Source organism: Stegostoma tigrinum, chromosome 15, assembly GCF_030684315.1.
Source record: "Stegostoma tigrinum isolate sSteTig4 chromosome 15, sSteTig4.hap1, whole genome shotgun sequence".
Taxonomy (NCBI): Eukaryota; Metazoa; Chordata; class Chondrichthyes; order Orectolobiformes; family Stegostomatidae; genus Stegostoma; species Stegostoma tigrinum.
The window spans coordinates 50,490,886-50,504,065 of NC_081368.1; the positions used below are offsets into that span (position 1 = coordinate 50,490,886).

The following is a 13,180-nucleotide window of genomic DNA, read 5'->3' on the forward strand; positions in this document are numbered from 1 at the left end:
CTATTCTGGACGAGGGGTTTCATACGGTGGTCTTTCCCCACCGCGCCTTGGCGGCGGCTGCCCCAAGCTTTAGCGCGTCCCTCAGCACGTAGTCCTGGACCTTGGAGTGCACCAGTCTGCAACACTCGATCGGGGTCAGTTCTTTCAGCTGGCAGACCAAAGAGCGTCTTTCACCGCATTGGTGGTCCTCCAGGCGCAGTTGATGTTGGTCTCGGTGTGCGTCCCCGGAAACAGCCCATAGAGCACGGAGTCCCGCGTCACGGAGCTGCTCGGGACGAACCTCGACAAATACCACTGCATCCCCCTCCAGACCTCCTGCGCATAGGCACACTCAAGAAGGAGGTGATCGACAGTCTCGTCCCCCCCCGCAGCCACCTCGAGGGCAGCGTGCAGTGGCGCAGAGATTCCGGGCATGCATAAAGGATCTCACTGGCAGAGCCCCTCTCACCGCCAGCCAAGCAATGTCCTTGTGCTTGTTTGAAAGTTCTGGCGATGAGACATTCTGCCAAACGACTTTGGCAGTCTGCATGGGGAACCACATGACGGGATCCACCCTCTCCTTTTCCCGAAGGGTCCTGAGGATACTACGTGCTGACCACTGCCTGACGGCCTTGTGGTCAAAGGTGTTTCCTTTCAAAAATTTCTCCACGGAGGACAGGTGGTATGGAACGGTCCAACTACTCGGAGCATTCTGCGGCAACGAGGCCAGGCCCATTCTTCGCAACACTGGGGACAGGTAGAACCTCAGTAAGTAGTGACACTTGGTGTTTGCGTACTGAGGATCTACGCACAGCTTGATGCAGCCGCACACAAAGGTAGCCGTCAGGGCAAGGGTGGCGTTTGGTATGCCCTTTCCCCCATTTCCCAGGTCTTTGTACATGGTGTCCCTGCGGACCCGGTCCATCCTCGACCCCCAAATGAAGTGGAAGATGGCCCGGGTGACTGCAGCGGCGCAGGTCCAGGGAATAGGCCAGGCCTGGACCACATACAAAAGTACCGAAAGCCCCTCACACCTGACAACCAGGTTCTTACCCGCGATGGAGAGGGACCGGAGCGTCCACCTGCCCAGCTTCTGCTTCAATTTGGTGATACGCTCCTCCCAAGTCTTAGTGCACGCCCCAGCTCCACCAAACCAAACACCCAGCACCTTCAGGTAGTCTGTCCTGACGGTGAAGGGGATGAAGGAGCGGTTGTCCCAGTTCCCTAAGAAGATGACCTCGCTCTTACCCCTATTGACTTTGGCACCCGAGGCCAGTTCAAACTGGCCGCAGATGTCCAATAGTCTACTCACCGACCGACGATCAGTGCAGAAGACGGCGACATCGTCCATGTACAGGGAGGTCTTGACCTGAAGGCCTCCGCTGCCTGGGATAGTCATGCCCTTCAGGCTCACGTCCTTCCTGATGGAGGCGGCGAAGGGCTCCACACAGCACACAAACAAGGCAGGAGAGAGCGGGCAGCCCTGCCTGACTCCAGATCTGATGGGAAAACTGTCCGATTCCCACCCATTGATCGAGACTGCGCTAACGATGTTGGCGTAGAGCAGCCAGATCCAATTGCGGATGCCCTCCCCGAACCCCAATTTGAAGAGGACGTCCCTCATGTAAGCATGAGAGACCATGTCGAAGGCCTTCTCCTGGTCCAGGCTGACGAGGCAGGTGTCCACCCGCCTGCCCTGTACGTAGGCAATCGTATCCTTGATGAGCGCGAGGCTCTCAGCGATCTTCTTGCCCGGCACAGCACAGGTTTGGTCAGGGTGAATCACTGACTCCAGGACAGACCTGACCCGGTTGGCTATGACCTTGGCCAGGATTTTGTAGTCCACGTTCAAAAGTGAAATGGGACGCCAATTCTTAATTTCTCCCCTCTCCCCCTTCCTCTTGTAAATGATGCCCTTCCTCATGGACTTGCACATTTCCCCTGCCCGAAGCGCACTATCATACACCTCCAGCAGGTCCTGGCCGACCAGGCCCCACAGAGCGGAATACAGCTCGACCGGTAAGCCGTTGCTTCCGGGAGTCCTATTCCTCTGCAAGGACTTGAGGGCTCTAGTCAGCTCGTCCAGGGATATCGGCTGGTCCAGCCACTCCCTCGTGCCATCGTCTAAGACCTCTGTGATAGACGACAGGAACGACTCGGAGGCCGTGCTGTCCATGTGCTTTGTGTCGTACAGTCTGGCATAGAAGGATCTGCTGATCCTCAAAACGTCGGGCCGAGACGATGTCACCGAGCCATCGTCCTCCTTCAGCCGGCTAAGCACAGAGCTCTCTTTGTGCACCTTCTGAAAGAAGAAACGCGAGCATGTCTCGTCCTGCTCCACGGAGCGGACCCTGGACCGGAAGATTATCCGGGAGGCCTCCGGGGCGAAGAGCGAGGCTTGCGGCCCCTCACCTCGCGCAGGTCCTCCGTGACATCGACTCCCATCAACTGCAGAAGGAGCAGGTTCTGCACCCTTTTCTGGAGTCGCGACAGCTTTCCCCACCTCTCTCTTGCCTTCTGAACACCCTTGAGGACAAAGAACCTCTTGATGTTCTCCTTCACCGTCTCCCACCAGTCGCCTGGAGACTCAAAGAGGGGTTTCACGGTTCTCCAACCAGCGTACTCCCTCTTAAGCTCCTCGACGTTCTCTGGGGTCAACAGAGTCGTGCTGAGCTTCCACGTCCCCTTGCCGGCCGGCTGGTCGTCCTGTAAGTGACAGTCGGCCAGCAGGAGGCAGTGGTCAGAGAAGAACACTGGCTCGACACCGGTGGACCTGACCGAGAACGCCCGTGACACAAACAGGAAGTCTATCCTTGAGCGGATAGACCCGTCTGGCCGCGACCAGGTATACCTCCGCTGCGCTCCGTCTGCAGGGGTGCTGAAGACATCGAGCAGCTTGGTGTCCTTCACCTTGCCCATCAGGAATCTGGACGTGATGTCCAGTTGACTCCCCCCACCCGCTGTCCCCACGCCAGATCTTCCATCTGCATCTGATGCAGTTGAAGTCTCCGCCTAGGATGACCGGCCTGGACGTAGCCAGCAGGGATGGAAGCCGCTGCAGGACGGCCAACCACTCACTCCGTACCGCTGGGGCGTACACGTTGATCAGCCTCAGGGGAGCGTTCCTGTCGGTGACATCAGCCACTAGGAGGCACCCCGCCCCCGCCCCGCCCCCGCCGCCGCCGCGCCCCCCACCCCCTGAACTTGAGAGATGGTGAAGTAGCGCCCCCGCAGCAGAATAGCCAGGCCCGAGGAGCGACAGTCGTTTACCCCCCGACCAGATCGAAGGCCCACAGGTCCAGGTGCCGGACCATTTCCCGTACCTGCCGAGGTGCGGTATCCCGCACTCCTTCAGAAACAGGAAGTTTGCCTCGATGGTGGTCAGGTAGGCCAACGTGGATACACATCTTGCGGTGGACTTGACACTGCGCACATTAATGCTCGCAACTCGTACCCGCATTGTGGGCAGTGACCGCAGTACCCTCCCCAAGTCCAAGGTCCAGCCCCTCCATCTGTCCCTTCATGCCCATTGCCCGGGCTAACTGCTGGACGCTCTCCGGGCTCAGGAAACCATCCGTGCTGCCTTCTGCAGGGGTGCGGAGGCAGGAGGGTCAGGCTGGGGACGCGCTGTTTCCTCCTTCCCACCTGGAAGTTCCGGGGGGCCCTCCAGTGCCCCAGCGGCACTTGACTGGGTGTCGGAGGGAGCCTCAGGACGCCTTCCGTCACCTGGAAGCGGGGTGCTGCTTTCCTTCTCCCTCGAGATCTTTAACTTCTGCGTCGGGTGGGCCCTCTCCGAATCCCCCTCGTCAGAGCTGCTGTTATAGCCCCCCTGTAGCTGCCTCTTCCCGCCTGATGGTTGCAGTTCCTGGGCCCGTCGACGCACCTTCCTCCTCGCTTTCCGGACTGTTGTCCACTCCCCTGGGTCGCCTGTTGCCGCCTCCATCGACTCCGGGTTGTCGGGGGGGAGCGGAGCCTGCAGGGGCGCTTTGCTGGCCTCGGGCCCATCCTGCGGGGCTGGGCCCTCCTGCGCGGCCTGGCTCTCCTGCTCATTAGTGGGGTCCTTGCTGGGCCCTGGTGCCTTCCTCTCCTCCGGGGGCACTGGCCCTGCATTGCCCCTGCCGGCGACCTGGGCGTAGGTGGTCCCCCGCTGCAGGCATGCCCTATAGAGGTGGCCTGCTTCCCCGCAAAGGTTGCAGCTTTTCCTCTTGTGGGCAATCCTTTGCAAGGTGTCCCTCCTCCCTGCAGTTCCTGCAGATGGTGGCTTTGCAGTCGGCCGCCACGTGACCTGACCTACCACAGGCATGGCAGACTTTAGGTTGCCCTGCATAGGTCAGGTAGCCCTTGCTCCCGCCGATCGCGAAGCTGGTCGGTGGGTGTACGACATTCCCGTCCGTGCCCATCCTCAGCGTCACCTTGACCTGCCTGTTACTCGTCCAGATGCGAAAGGGGTCCACGATGTCAGTTAGGTCCCCTTCACATACCTTCCGAGGAAGGTCAGGGCATCCACTGCTGGCACATGCGGGTTGTACATGTGTACAGTCACCATACGGCTCCTCTGCGCTGGCATCACAAACAGCGGGACAGCGGTCAATACAGAGAGGGGGCCCTCGCCTCCTTTCTCCTTGAAAACCTCCAGGAAGCGCTCGCAAAGCTTGGCACTCCTGAAGGTCACTTCGTAAAAACCTCCTCCGGGGAAATCCTGCAGGCAGTAAATGTCCGCAGCAGTGAACCCACAACAGTCCAACAGGACCCTCTTCACGAAGAAGGTGCAGTCCACAGGTGCACCTTCATCCACCTTCTTCACGGAAACACGGATGGTGTTCCAGACCCCCTGACCTGGGGCACGAGCACTTGCTGCAGCCATCGTTGCAGGTTGGCTGCTCCCCTGAACCAGCGTTAGGCCGAAGCCAGCATTAAGATCCACTGGTCACAAGGGTGCACAGCCAACCCGACGTCCTCCTTTCACCTCCCAGACAGCACTCTCCTCCTCTCAGTCCACAAGAGAGTGGTTCTTTATTTTGTTCCAGATGTAAGCTGGTTCACTGAGCTTGAAGGTTTGTTCCCAGATGTTTCGTCACCATTCTAGGTAACATCAACAGTGAGCAAAACGAACGTCATCTACAAAATACCTTGCAAGAACTGTGACAAACACTACCTTGGACAAACTGGCAGAAAGCTAGCCACCAGGATACATGAACATCAACTAGCCACAAAACGACATGACCCACTATCACTTGTATCCTTACATACAGATGATGAAGGACACCACTTTGATTGGGACAAGACATCCATCCTAGGACAAGCCAAACAGAGACACGCACGAGAACTCCTGGAAGCATGGCATTCCAACCGGATCTCCATCAACAAACACATTGGCTCCAAATCAATCTACCATCCTCTGAGAAAAAGAACAGGAAATGACATCATCAACACAGGAAATGACATCACCAACCCAAGGAAACCTAAACGTATAAATAGAAACCGGGACATAACACCAGCGCTTCATCGGAGGCTCACCGATGTTACCTAGAATCGTGATGAAACATCTGCAAACTAACCTTCCAGCTCAGCGAGCAAACTCCCATCCAGAAAATAGCATAACATGGTCTTGTCAACCCTGCCAGCCTCCTGTCTAGTTCTGTTCTTGCACCATTTGAAGTCAGCTTTCCAACTATTTTTGTACTCTGGATTGTTCCATTACAGTCTTCGCCACTATTGTGATCCTCACGATTTCATGATCACTGTTTCCTAAATGCTCCACCACTGGCACTTGATCAAATTGGCCCATTTTATTTCCAAGAACCAGCTCCAACAATGCATCCTTGTTGGCCTTGACACTTAATGCTGTAGAAAAGCTCCTGAACATAGTCCAGGAACAGATGCCCCTTGCTTCCCCTTACACAACCTGTATCCAAGCCTCAGTTTTGGTAACTGAACTTTCTCATTGTAACTACTCTTGCGTGTTGGCTTTCTCTATAATTTCTCTGAAGGTTTGTTCCTCTACATTCTTTCCACTTGTTGGCTATCAATAGACTATACAGATCAATTTAATAATACCCTTTTTATTCCCTAGCTCTCATTAAATTGTTTCTTCCTTCAACCCTTTTGAAGACATTGTCTTTCTCCACTGCAATGTGCTCATTAACCAATACTGCTATCCCACCTCCTTTCCTTTTCTTTCATTTCCTTTTCTGACTGTCCTGTATAATTTATACTCAGGAATATTTGATATCATCTTTCCTTTCCTTGAATCAGTTCTGTATCATCACCAAAATGTCAAATGTCTATGTGGAAATAAATTTGATGATGCTCAACGTATTCGCTCCACTCCATGCATTAAATACATGCAATAACATTGTTTTGGACTTCTTTTCTTTCTCCTTTACACTAGCTTCACTATTAAATTGTTATTTTCTACGCTAGTGCCAGCTGTGTATACGTGTTTTGTGAATCCTGATATTCTCCTCTGCTATTTTCCCTTGATTCCCGTATGCCTGCCAAATCAATTTAAAGGCCCCCCCCCCACAACAACACTAACAAAATGCCTCATAAGAAACTCTGTCCTGGCTTCATTCAGGTGCAACCCACCTGGCTTGTACAGGTGCCATCTTCCCCAGAGCCAGTCCCAGTGCCCAAGGGGTATAAAGCGCTTCCTTCTGCACGATCTTTCCAGCCAAGCAATCATTGACTCCCTCCAATTTCTGTGCTCACCTGTGTGCGGTATTAGGAGTAATTGGAGATCACTACATTTTGCCAGCGTACTTACTAACTTTCTACCTAGCTCCCTAAATTCTGAATGCAGGACCTCATTCCTCTTCATGCCCAAACATTGGGACCAACGTAGACCACAGCCTCTGGCCATTCACCCTCGTGCAGAACAATGTCCTTCATCCACTCTGACATCCTTAACAATGGCACCAGGAAGACAATATACCATACTGGATTCATATTGACAGTCACAGAAATGTTTGCGTGTCTCCCTAACTCATGAATCCCAAATCACTATCACTCCTCCTCCGTATTTCTTCACCTCTCCTGTACAGACAAGCTGCTTGCAATGTCAGAAGCTTGGATCTGTCTGCACTCCCTGACAATGAGTTGAATTTTAATTGAAAATTTAAAACGTTGAAGAAATAATGCTTGCAACATGGAAGCACACTCTTTCCCTTTCTGAATAAATTTCATTCCCTTTAATGTCAGGGGACTTCTAATTGTCTTCATTTTGACCAGTTTTGCTAATCAATCAAGAGTTGTTATTACCCACCTCTGGAGCAGGTGGTATTTGAACCCGGGCCTCCCAGTTGAGGAATGGGGATACTACCACTGTGCCGCCAGGGGCCCTTGTATCTCAACTGTGAAAGCCCAATCACTGTCCTTAATTGGTTGACAAACCCATCCTCTGGCTGTTGATTTACCAATTAGGTAAAACTACTTCCAAAAAACTGTTCTCCACATAGTTCAAGAATGTGATGACCTCCATTTGCTTGGAACAGCCAGGATCCTGACCTGAGACAAAATCCTGCCCTCCAGTTTTTGACAGCTCGCATCTAAAACCTTCCATTTTCCAGATGTAGAGTTTCAGCTTCTTGAGTGGTTTCTCGTATCTTGAATTTTTCTATACAAAAAGTCAATCTTTGGTGTTTTTGCATCCTCTCTGATGCCTGTGCACATGTTTTTATGATGTGACAAGAATTACATCATCAAATTTAGTATAACTCGTACACTAAAGGCACTACATAATGTTCAGTGACTTGTGGTGTAATGTTTGATATTTTTAACTGTAATAATCTTTGCCATAATTTTTTAAAACTTTCTATAGGCGAAGAAGCAACTGAATATTTAATTTCGATGAGGCCTTCTCATTTGAAGACACTTCTGCACCATATTCTGAGTGGAAAGGAATTTAAAGTCAAGAAAAATGGTTGTGTTCTAAAATTTTATTTAATCTTTTACAAAAATGTGGACATGGTTATATTACTGATGAATTATACAGATAAAAGTATGATTTAATGCATTGGAATGTCATCTCTTAGTGAAAAGTATGTTTTTAAAATGTTTTATGACATAATTTGACTTTTTCATCATTTTGAACATTAATTCAGCTGTTCAGGGAAAAAAAAATGTAAGTTTGATTTGGTTAAGTGTCAAAATTTCAGATACCTTGTGTTTGCCAGTGTCCAAGATCAAACATATGTGAAATGTTTAATTGGTAAGGACATTATAAAGTATAAAAGTAAAAATATAAGCCTTGGCTTTGTAAAGTCTTGATGAGATCCTATATTGAGTTAGCAGCTGGTTTTGATCCCTTCAGTGTAAGGCTCTGGAACAGTTTCAGAGAGGGGCCAGTTGTTTCCTAACAAGTTTAATTATCTTTCCAGTCTTGGAGACAGATGGAACTTTTTATTAAGGAGATGTTCTGATTTCTAGGGAATATGTTGAGGTCTTCAGAATTATTAAGGGTTTAGATTCTGTCTATGTAAATAGGTTACTTCAGAATAGCTATATTGTATTCACTGTTTCAGTTAACAATCAGGAGTTCAATGACGGAGAATCCTTTAGTGAATTCAGTCCTGTAGTAAAAGGGTGAAAATGTGGACGTGGCTGGAGAGACAATGGCAGAATCTTATTCAAGTTTTAGTCACTTCGTGTGTCAGCTAGAGAACCAATGAGGGATCCACGTTACCTCTTTTCAGGAAGGCCTTTCAATCACAAGCCAATGTTGAAGTATGGTGTGAGCGTTTCAGCCAATCGAGCTGACAGCTTGTGCTCTGGGAAAGCAATGGCTGGTCAGAAAAAGTCCTACTGAAGTCACTGCTTCAGACGTCAGATCGGTCTTCCCAAGTAATGTGATGGGCCCGGACCGTGTCCCCAGCCAAACACTCAGATCCTGTGTGGACCAATTGGCAGAGGTGTTCACTGACAACTTCATCCTGTCCATCCTCCAAGCCAAAGTGCTCACCTACTTCAAGAAGACCACCATCATCCCTGTACCTAAGAATACACATGCAGCATGCCTTAATGACTACCACCTAATGGCTCTGTCTTCAGTAATCATTAAGTGCTTTGAGAAGCTGTTCATGGCCCACATCAACTCCAATCTGCCGACCTGCCTCCATCATCTACAGTTTGTCTACTGACATAACAGATCCACAGAGGATGCCATATCCCAAACCCTGCACTCATCCCTGAAACATCTGGGCATCAAAGACCCCTATGTCAGCCTCCTGTTCACTGACTAAAGCTCCACTTTCAACACCATTATCCCCTCCAGAGTGATTTCAAATCTCTGTGATCTTGGTCTCAGCTTCGCTGTCTGCAATTGGATCCATGACTTTCTGACCTACAGTCTGCAATCATTGAGGATAGGCAACTGCACCTCCTCCACAATAACACTCAATGCTGGAGCTCCCCACCTCCCCTAAAGGATGTGTTTTCAGCCCCCCTGCTCTACTCCCTTTTCACCTTCGACCGTGTTGCCAAAACTGAATGAATGCCAACTGCAAGTTCACTGACAACACCACCGTAGCGGGATGGGTATCTAACAACTACGAGTCAAACTGCAGAAGGGAGATAGAGGGCGAGGTGACATGGTGGAGTGAAAACAATCAGTCTCTCAACGTTGGCAAAAATAAAGAACTGGTTGTTCACTTCAGAAAGAAAGGAGGAGAACACGCCGCCATCTACATCGACAGAACTGAGGTTGAAAGGATGAAGAGCATCAAGTTCCTTGGAGTGACGATACCCGGTGACCTGTCCTGGAATTCCCATGAGGATGCGACATTCAAGAAGGCAGAACAATGCCTCTTCTTCCTTGGACAGCTCAGGAATTTGGCATGTCCATAAGGTCCCTTGCCAACTTCTGCAGATGCACCACTGAAAGCATGCTGCTTGGGTACGTAATGACCTGATTTGGCAGCTGCTCTGCCGAGGACTGTAAGAAACTATGGAAGGTGGTGTGCACAGCCCAGACCAACATGGAAGCCAACCTTCCATCCATTGACTCCATTTAAACTGCTGTGAAAAGGCTTCCAACATCAAAGACCCATCACACCCCGGTAATGACCTCCTACAACCTCTTCCATCAGGCAGAAGATACGGAAGCCTGAACGTGTGCATGAGCAGGTTCAGGGACAGCTTCTTCCCGACCATTATCAGACCGATGAATAGACTGTCTAGTCTCAAATAATGCTGATTTTGCTAACATAGATCTTGCCTAATGCATGCCGTGTCTGATGTAACCTGTAAGTCTTTTTGATCTGTACGTGCTTTGCTTACTATGATCTGTCTGTGCCGCTTGTAAACAAAGCTTTTTGCTGTCTTTTGGTACATGTGACAATAAATCAATCAATCGAAGAGGAATGAACTGGGCCACAGCTAAGTGATGTGGTGAGGTTGACCAGGAGAGAGCTGCAGAGGTAATGGCACAAAGAGCACAGGGTGTCTCCGTGGTTTCATAACTTTTGTCCCCATCACCACCTTGCTTTCCTGCGGTCCAGTCTCTCAACCAGCTGTTAAGTGCCCCAATTGAAGGACCCTCCCTAGAGGTGATAAGCTGGCCACACCAGCAGTGGGATGAGGCCCTCAAGTAGTCATTAATTGGTAATTTACAAGCATCAATTAGCAGTGGTGTGGGAATATTAACCAAGTGTTTTCCTGCTTAGAATTAATTCTAGAGTCTGAGATTCAGTTATGCCACCTCACCTTTCCTGCTTCCAAGCTCACCATCCGTGAAAGCGGAAGATCTCACACCACTTTTGGGAGTAAAAATGGAATAGTGATGTCATAGGACAAATAGCCTTGCAACAACCTGCGTCTCTGAAATAATATTCTGTGCTTGTAAATAGAAGAGGTCATTGATGGGGAAATAAGCCTAAGGCAAATTTGAACATGGACTTCTAAAGCTTTTCCCTCTGTCTTGACTATGACTAGAAAAAGTCTGCTGGCTGTGCTCTGACAGGAATTTGAATTACGGTGGTCCGATACAGCCATCCCAAACAAGCTCAAACAGCTTTCATTTGCTTGTCATAACTCTTCTCAAATCAAATGGTTTAACAGTGATCAATGAAAGCGTACATCAAAGGCAAGGAAAGGTGTCCATTCATTAGAAAGTCTGTGAGCAAAGATGGATATCATGCATTGATTTTATTCCTTGAATGCCTCATATAATGATCGCAAAGCAGGTAAATAATAGAATCTACAGGGAGATAAAAGCTGTACAAAGTCTGATCATGGCAACAATAGTTGCTGACTATGTGTATTTACAAATATGTAAACTGGAAGCTGAGATACGAGATGGAAATAGATGGAAATCAATCAACACCATTATATACAGCTTATTGGCGCATATGAATAAGAGCTTTAAGGGGTTGTGTTGCAGGAAGCAAGTGTCTTCCTTTCAGAAATATATTGCAATATGAAAAGCTTGTCAGTGTCCACATATTTTGTATGTAATTGAGAACGTAGTTCTGTTAAAACAAATTTCCAAAGTTGGGTAGTTTTTTTTGTGCTTTGGTAGATGATTTAAGTTCAATTTCGGGCTGCATGATCATCTTGTGATTTCTTTTTTCTTATGTTATGCATGAAATTTGTAACCCGCTCAGTTGATGCTCTTACTGGACAAGTCTGATCCCAGACTGAAATCTAGCTTAATAGATCATATTTTGTTTTGGTTTTAACAAGGTAATCTCTCACTGAAACATAGCCATGCAATGTTGTGGATTTGATTTTAACAATAGCACAGAAGTTTATTAACCAAAAGAAATTAAGATAAAATCGAATAGACCAAACGCTATACATAAAATACATCTTTAGGGACTTGTAAATGCATAGTAGAAATAAATCTCACTAATTAAAGCAGAGGCAATAGCTAGTGGTATTATTGCTGGACTATTAATTTAGAGACCCAGGAAATGTTCTGGGAATCCAGGTTCAACTTCTGCCATGGCAGATGGTGGAATTTGAATTCAATAAAAATCTGGTATTAAAAAGCTAATGATGACCATGAAACCATTGTAGTCTTTTGCTAATATCTGCTAGGGAAGGCAACTGCTATCATTTACCTGGCTTAGCCTACATGTGACTCCAGACTCTCAGCAATGTGGTTGACTCTCAACTGCTCGACGGGCAATAAATGCTGGTCTAACCAGTGACACCCATAATCCCTTGAATGAATGAAAAAAATTCTAGAACACTCCTTTACAGATCTTAAACACACCTTAACAGTACACAAAAGAATCCTTATTGTACCCACACCAGAGAAAAAGCTAGTTATAACAACTTGATGGGTTCAAGTTAACTGTGACGTTAATCTTCCAGACTGGAAAATCAGCTAGCTTTTTACTGGAGCTTTCGTACATTTGAGTTTAAATATTCTCAGTTTCAAATGCTTTCATCAGGGTTTTAGCCAAATACTTCTGCTCAGGGAATATCACCAAACCTCTTCCTCTAGGTAATCAGTTTTTACTGTCTTCTTTTGGGAGAGCTGCTTATTACATCCAACTTCATCCAAGAACATCTGAACTGCTTTAAATAGAAAAGCAAAAATACATTTTTTTTCCAAGGTATGGTCATTTTCCTGAAGCTTAAAACACTCCATAATATTCTGACAGAAACCTGATGCACAGTTTTTTTTAAACCTGGCATGGCTGTAAACCCTCCTCATGTGCCCACAAAACCCACTGGGTCTGAAAGTTAACTGTCTCAAACTGTTTTAAAGAAATCAGCATAGTTATATAAATACCTACAAGTTCATCTTTAAACTCTTCAGACACAAAAACCCATATATGACTAACCTATAAATCAAACTTAAATGAAATTTAAAATATGTATAAATATTAGTCTGCATAATAACATGAGTTGGTGTTTATAAACTAGCAGGCACCTTTAAGGTTACTCATCTGCTTCATCTGGATAATGAAGTGAAGAAAACATCAAGAAAATGAAAACTTTTGAAGGTTGGAGAGGTCAGGAAGATGGTTTAACTAGGTTATATTTAAGGATGAACTGGAAATTTTTTGTTCATTTTTGCCTTGAAAGATTAAATGCTGCGGTACGACTAATTACGAATGTTTAAGTTCCAGTAGTAGGATTTGCCTACTGTATTTGGGTAATATTTGCCTTGGATTGTATAAGGAATTGTTACCCAATTTAAAATGAACAATTAAATGTCTATATTAGTGCAGTGATAACTTTAGGGCAATTT

General features: G+C 47.7%; 1 protein-coding gene across 4 annotated transcripts in view; it reads left to right on the plus strand.

Moving 5' to 3' along the window:
- phka1a (phosphorylase kinase, alpha 1a (muscle)) overlaps positions 1-13,180 on the plus strand; it is a 110,732-nt gene that overhangs the window by 77,394 nt on the left and 20,158 nt on the right. For all 4 annotated transcript variants that reach the window (XM_048544440.2, XM_048544441.2, XM_048544442.2 and 1 more), the window contains one exon: positions 7,799-7,900. In XM_048544440.2, coding sequence (XP_048400397.1) covers positions 7,799-7,900 — 102 coding nt within the window. The remainder of the gene's footprint in view (positions 1-7,798; positions 7,901-13,180) is intronic.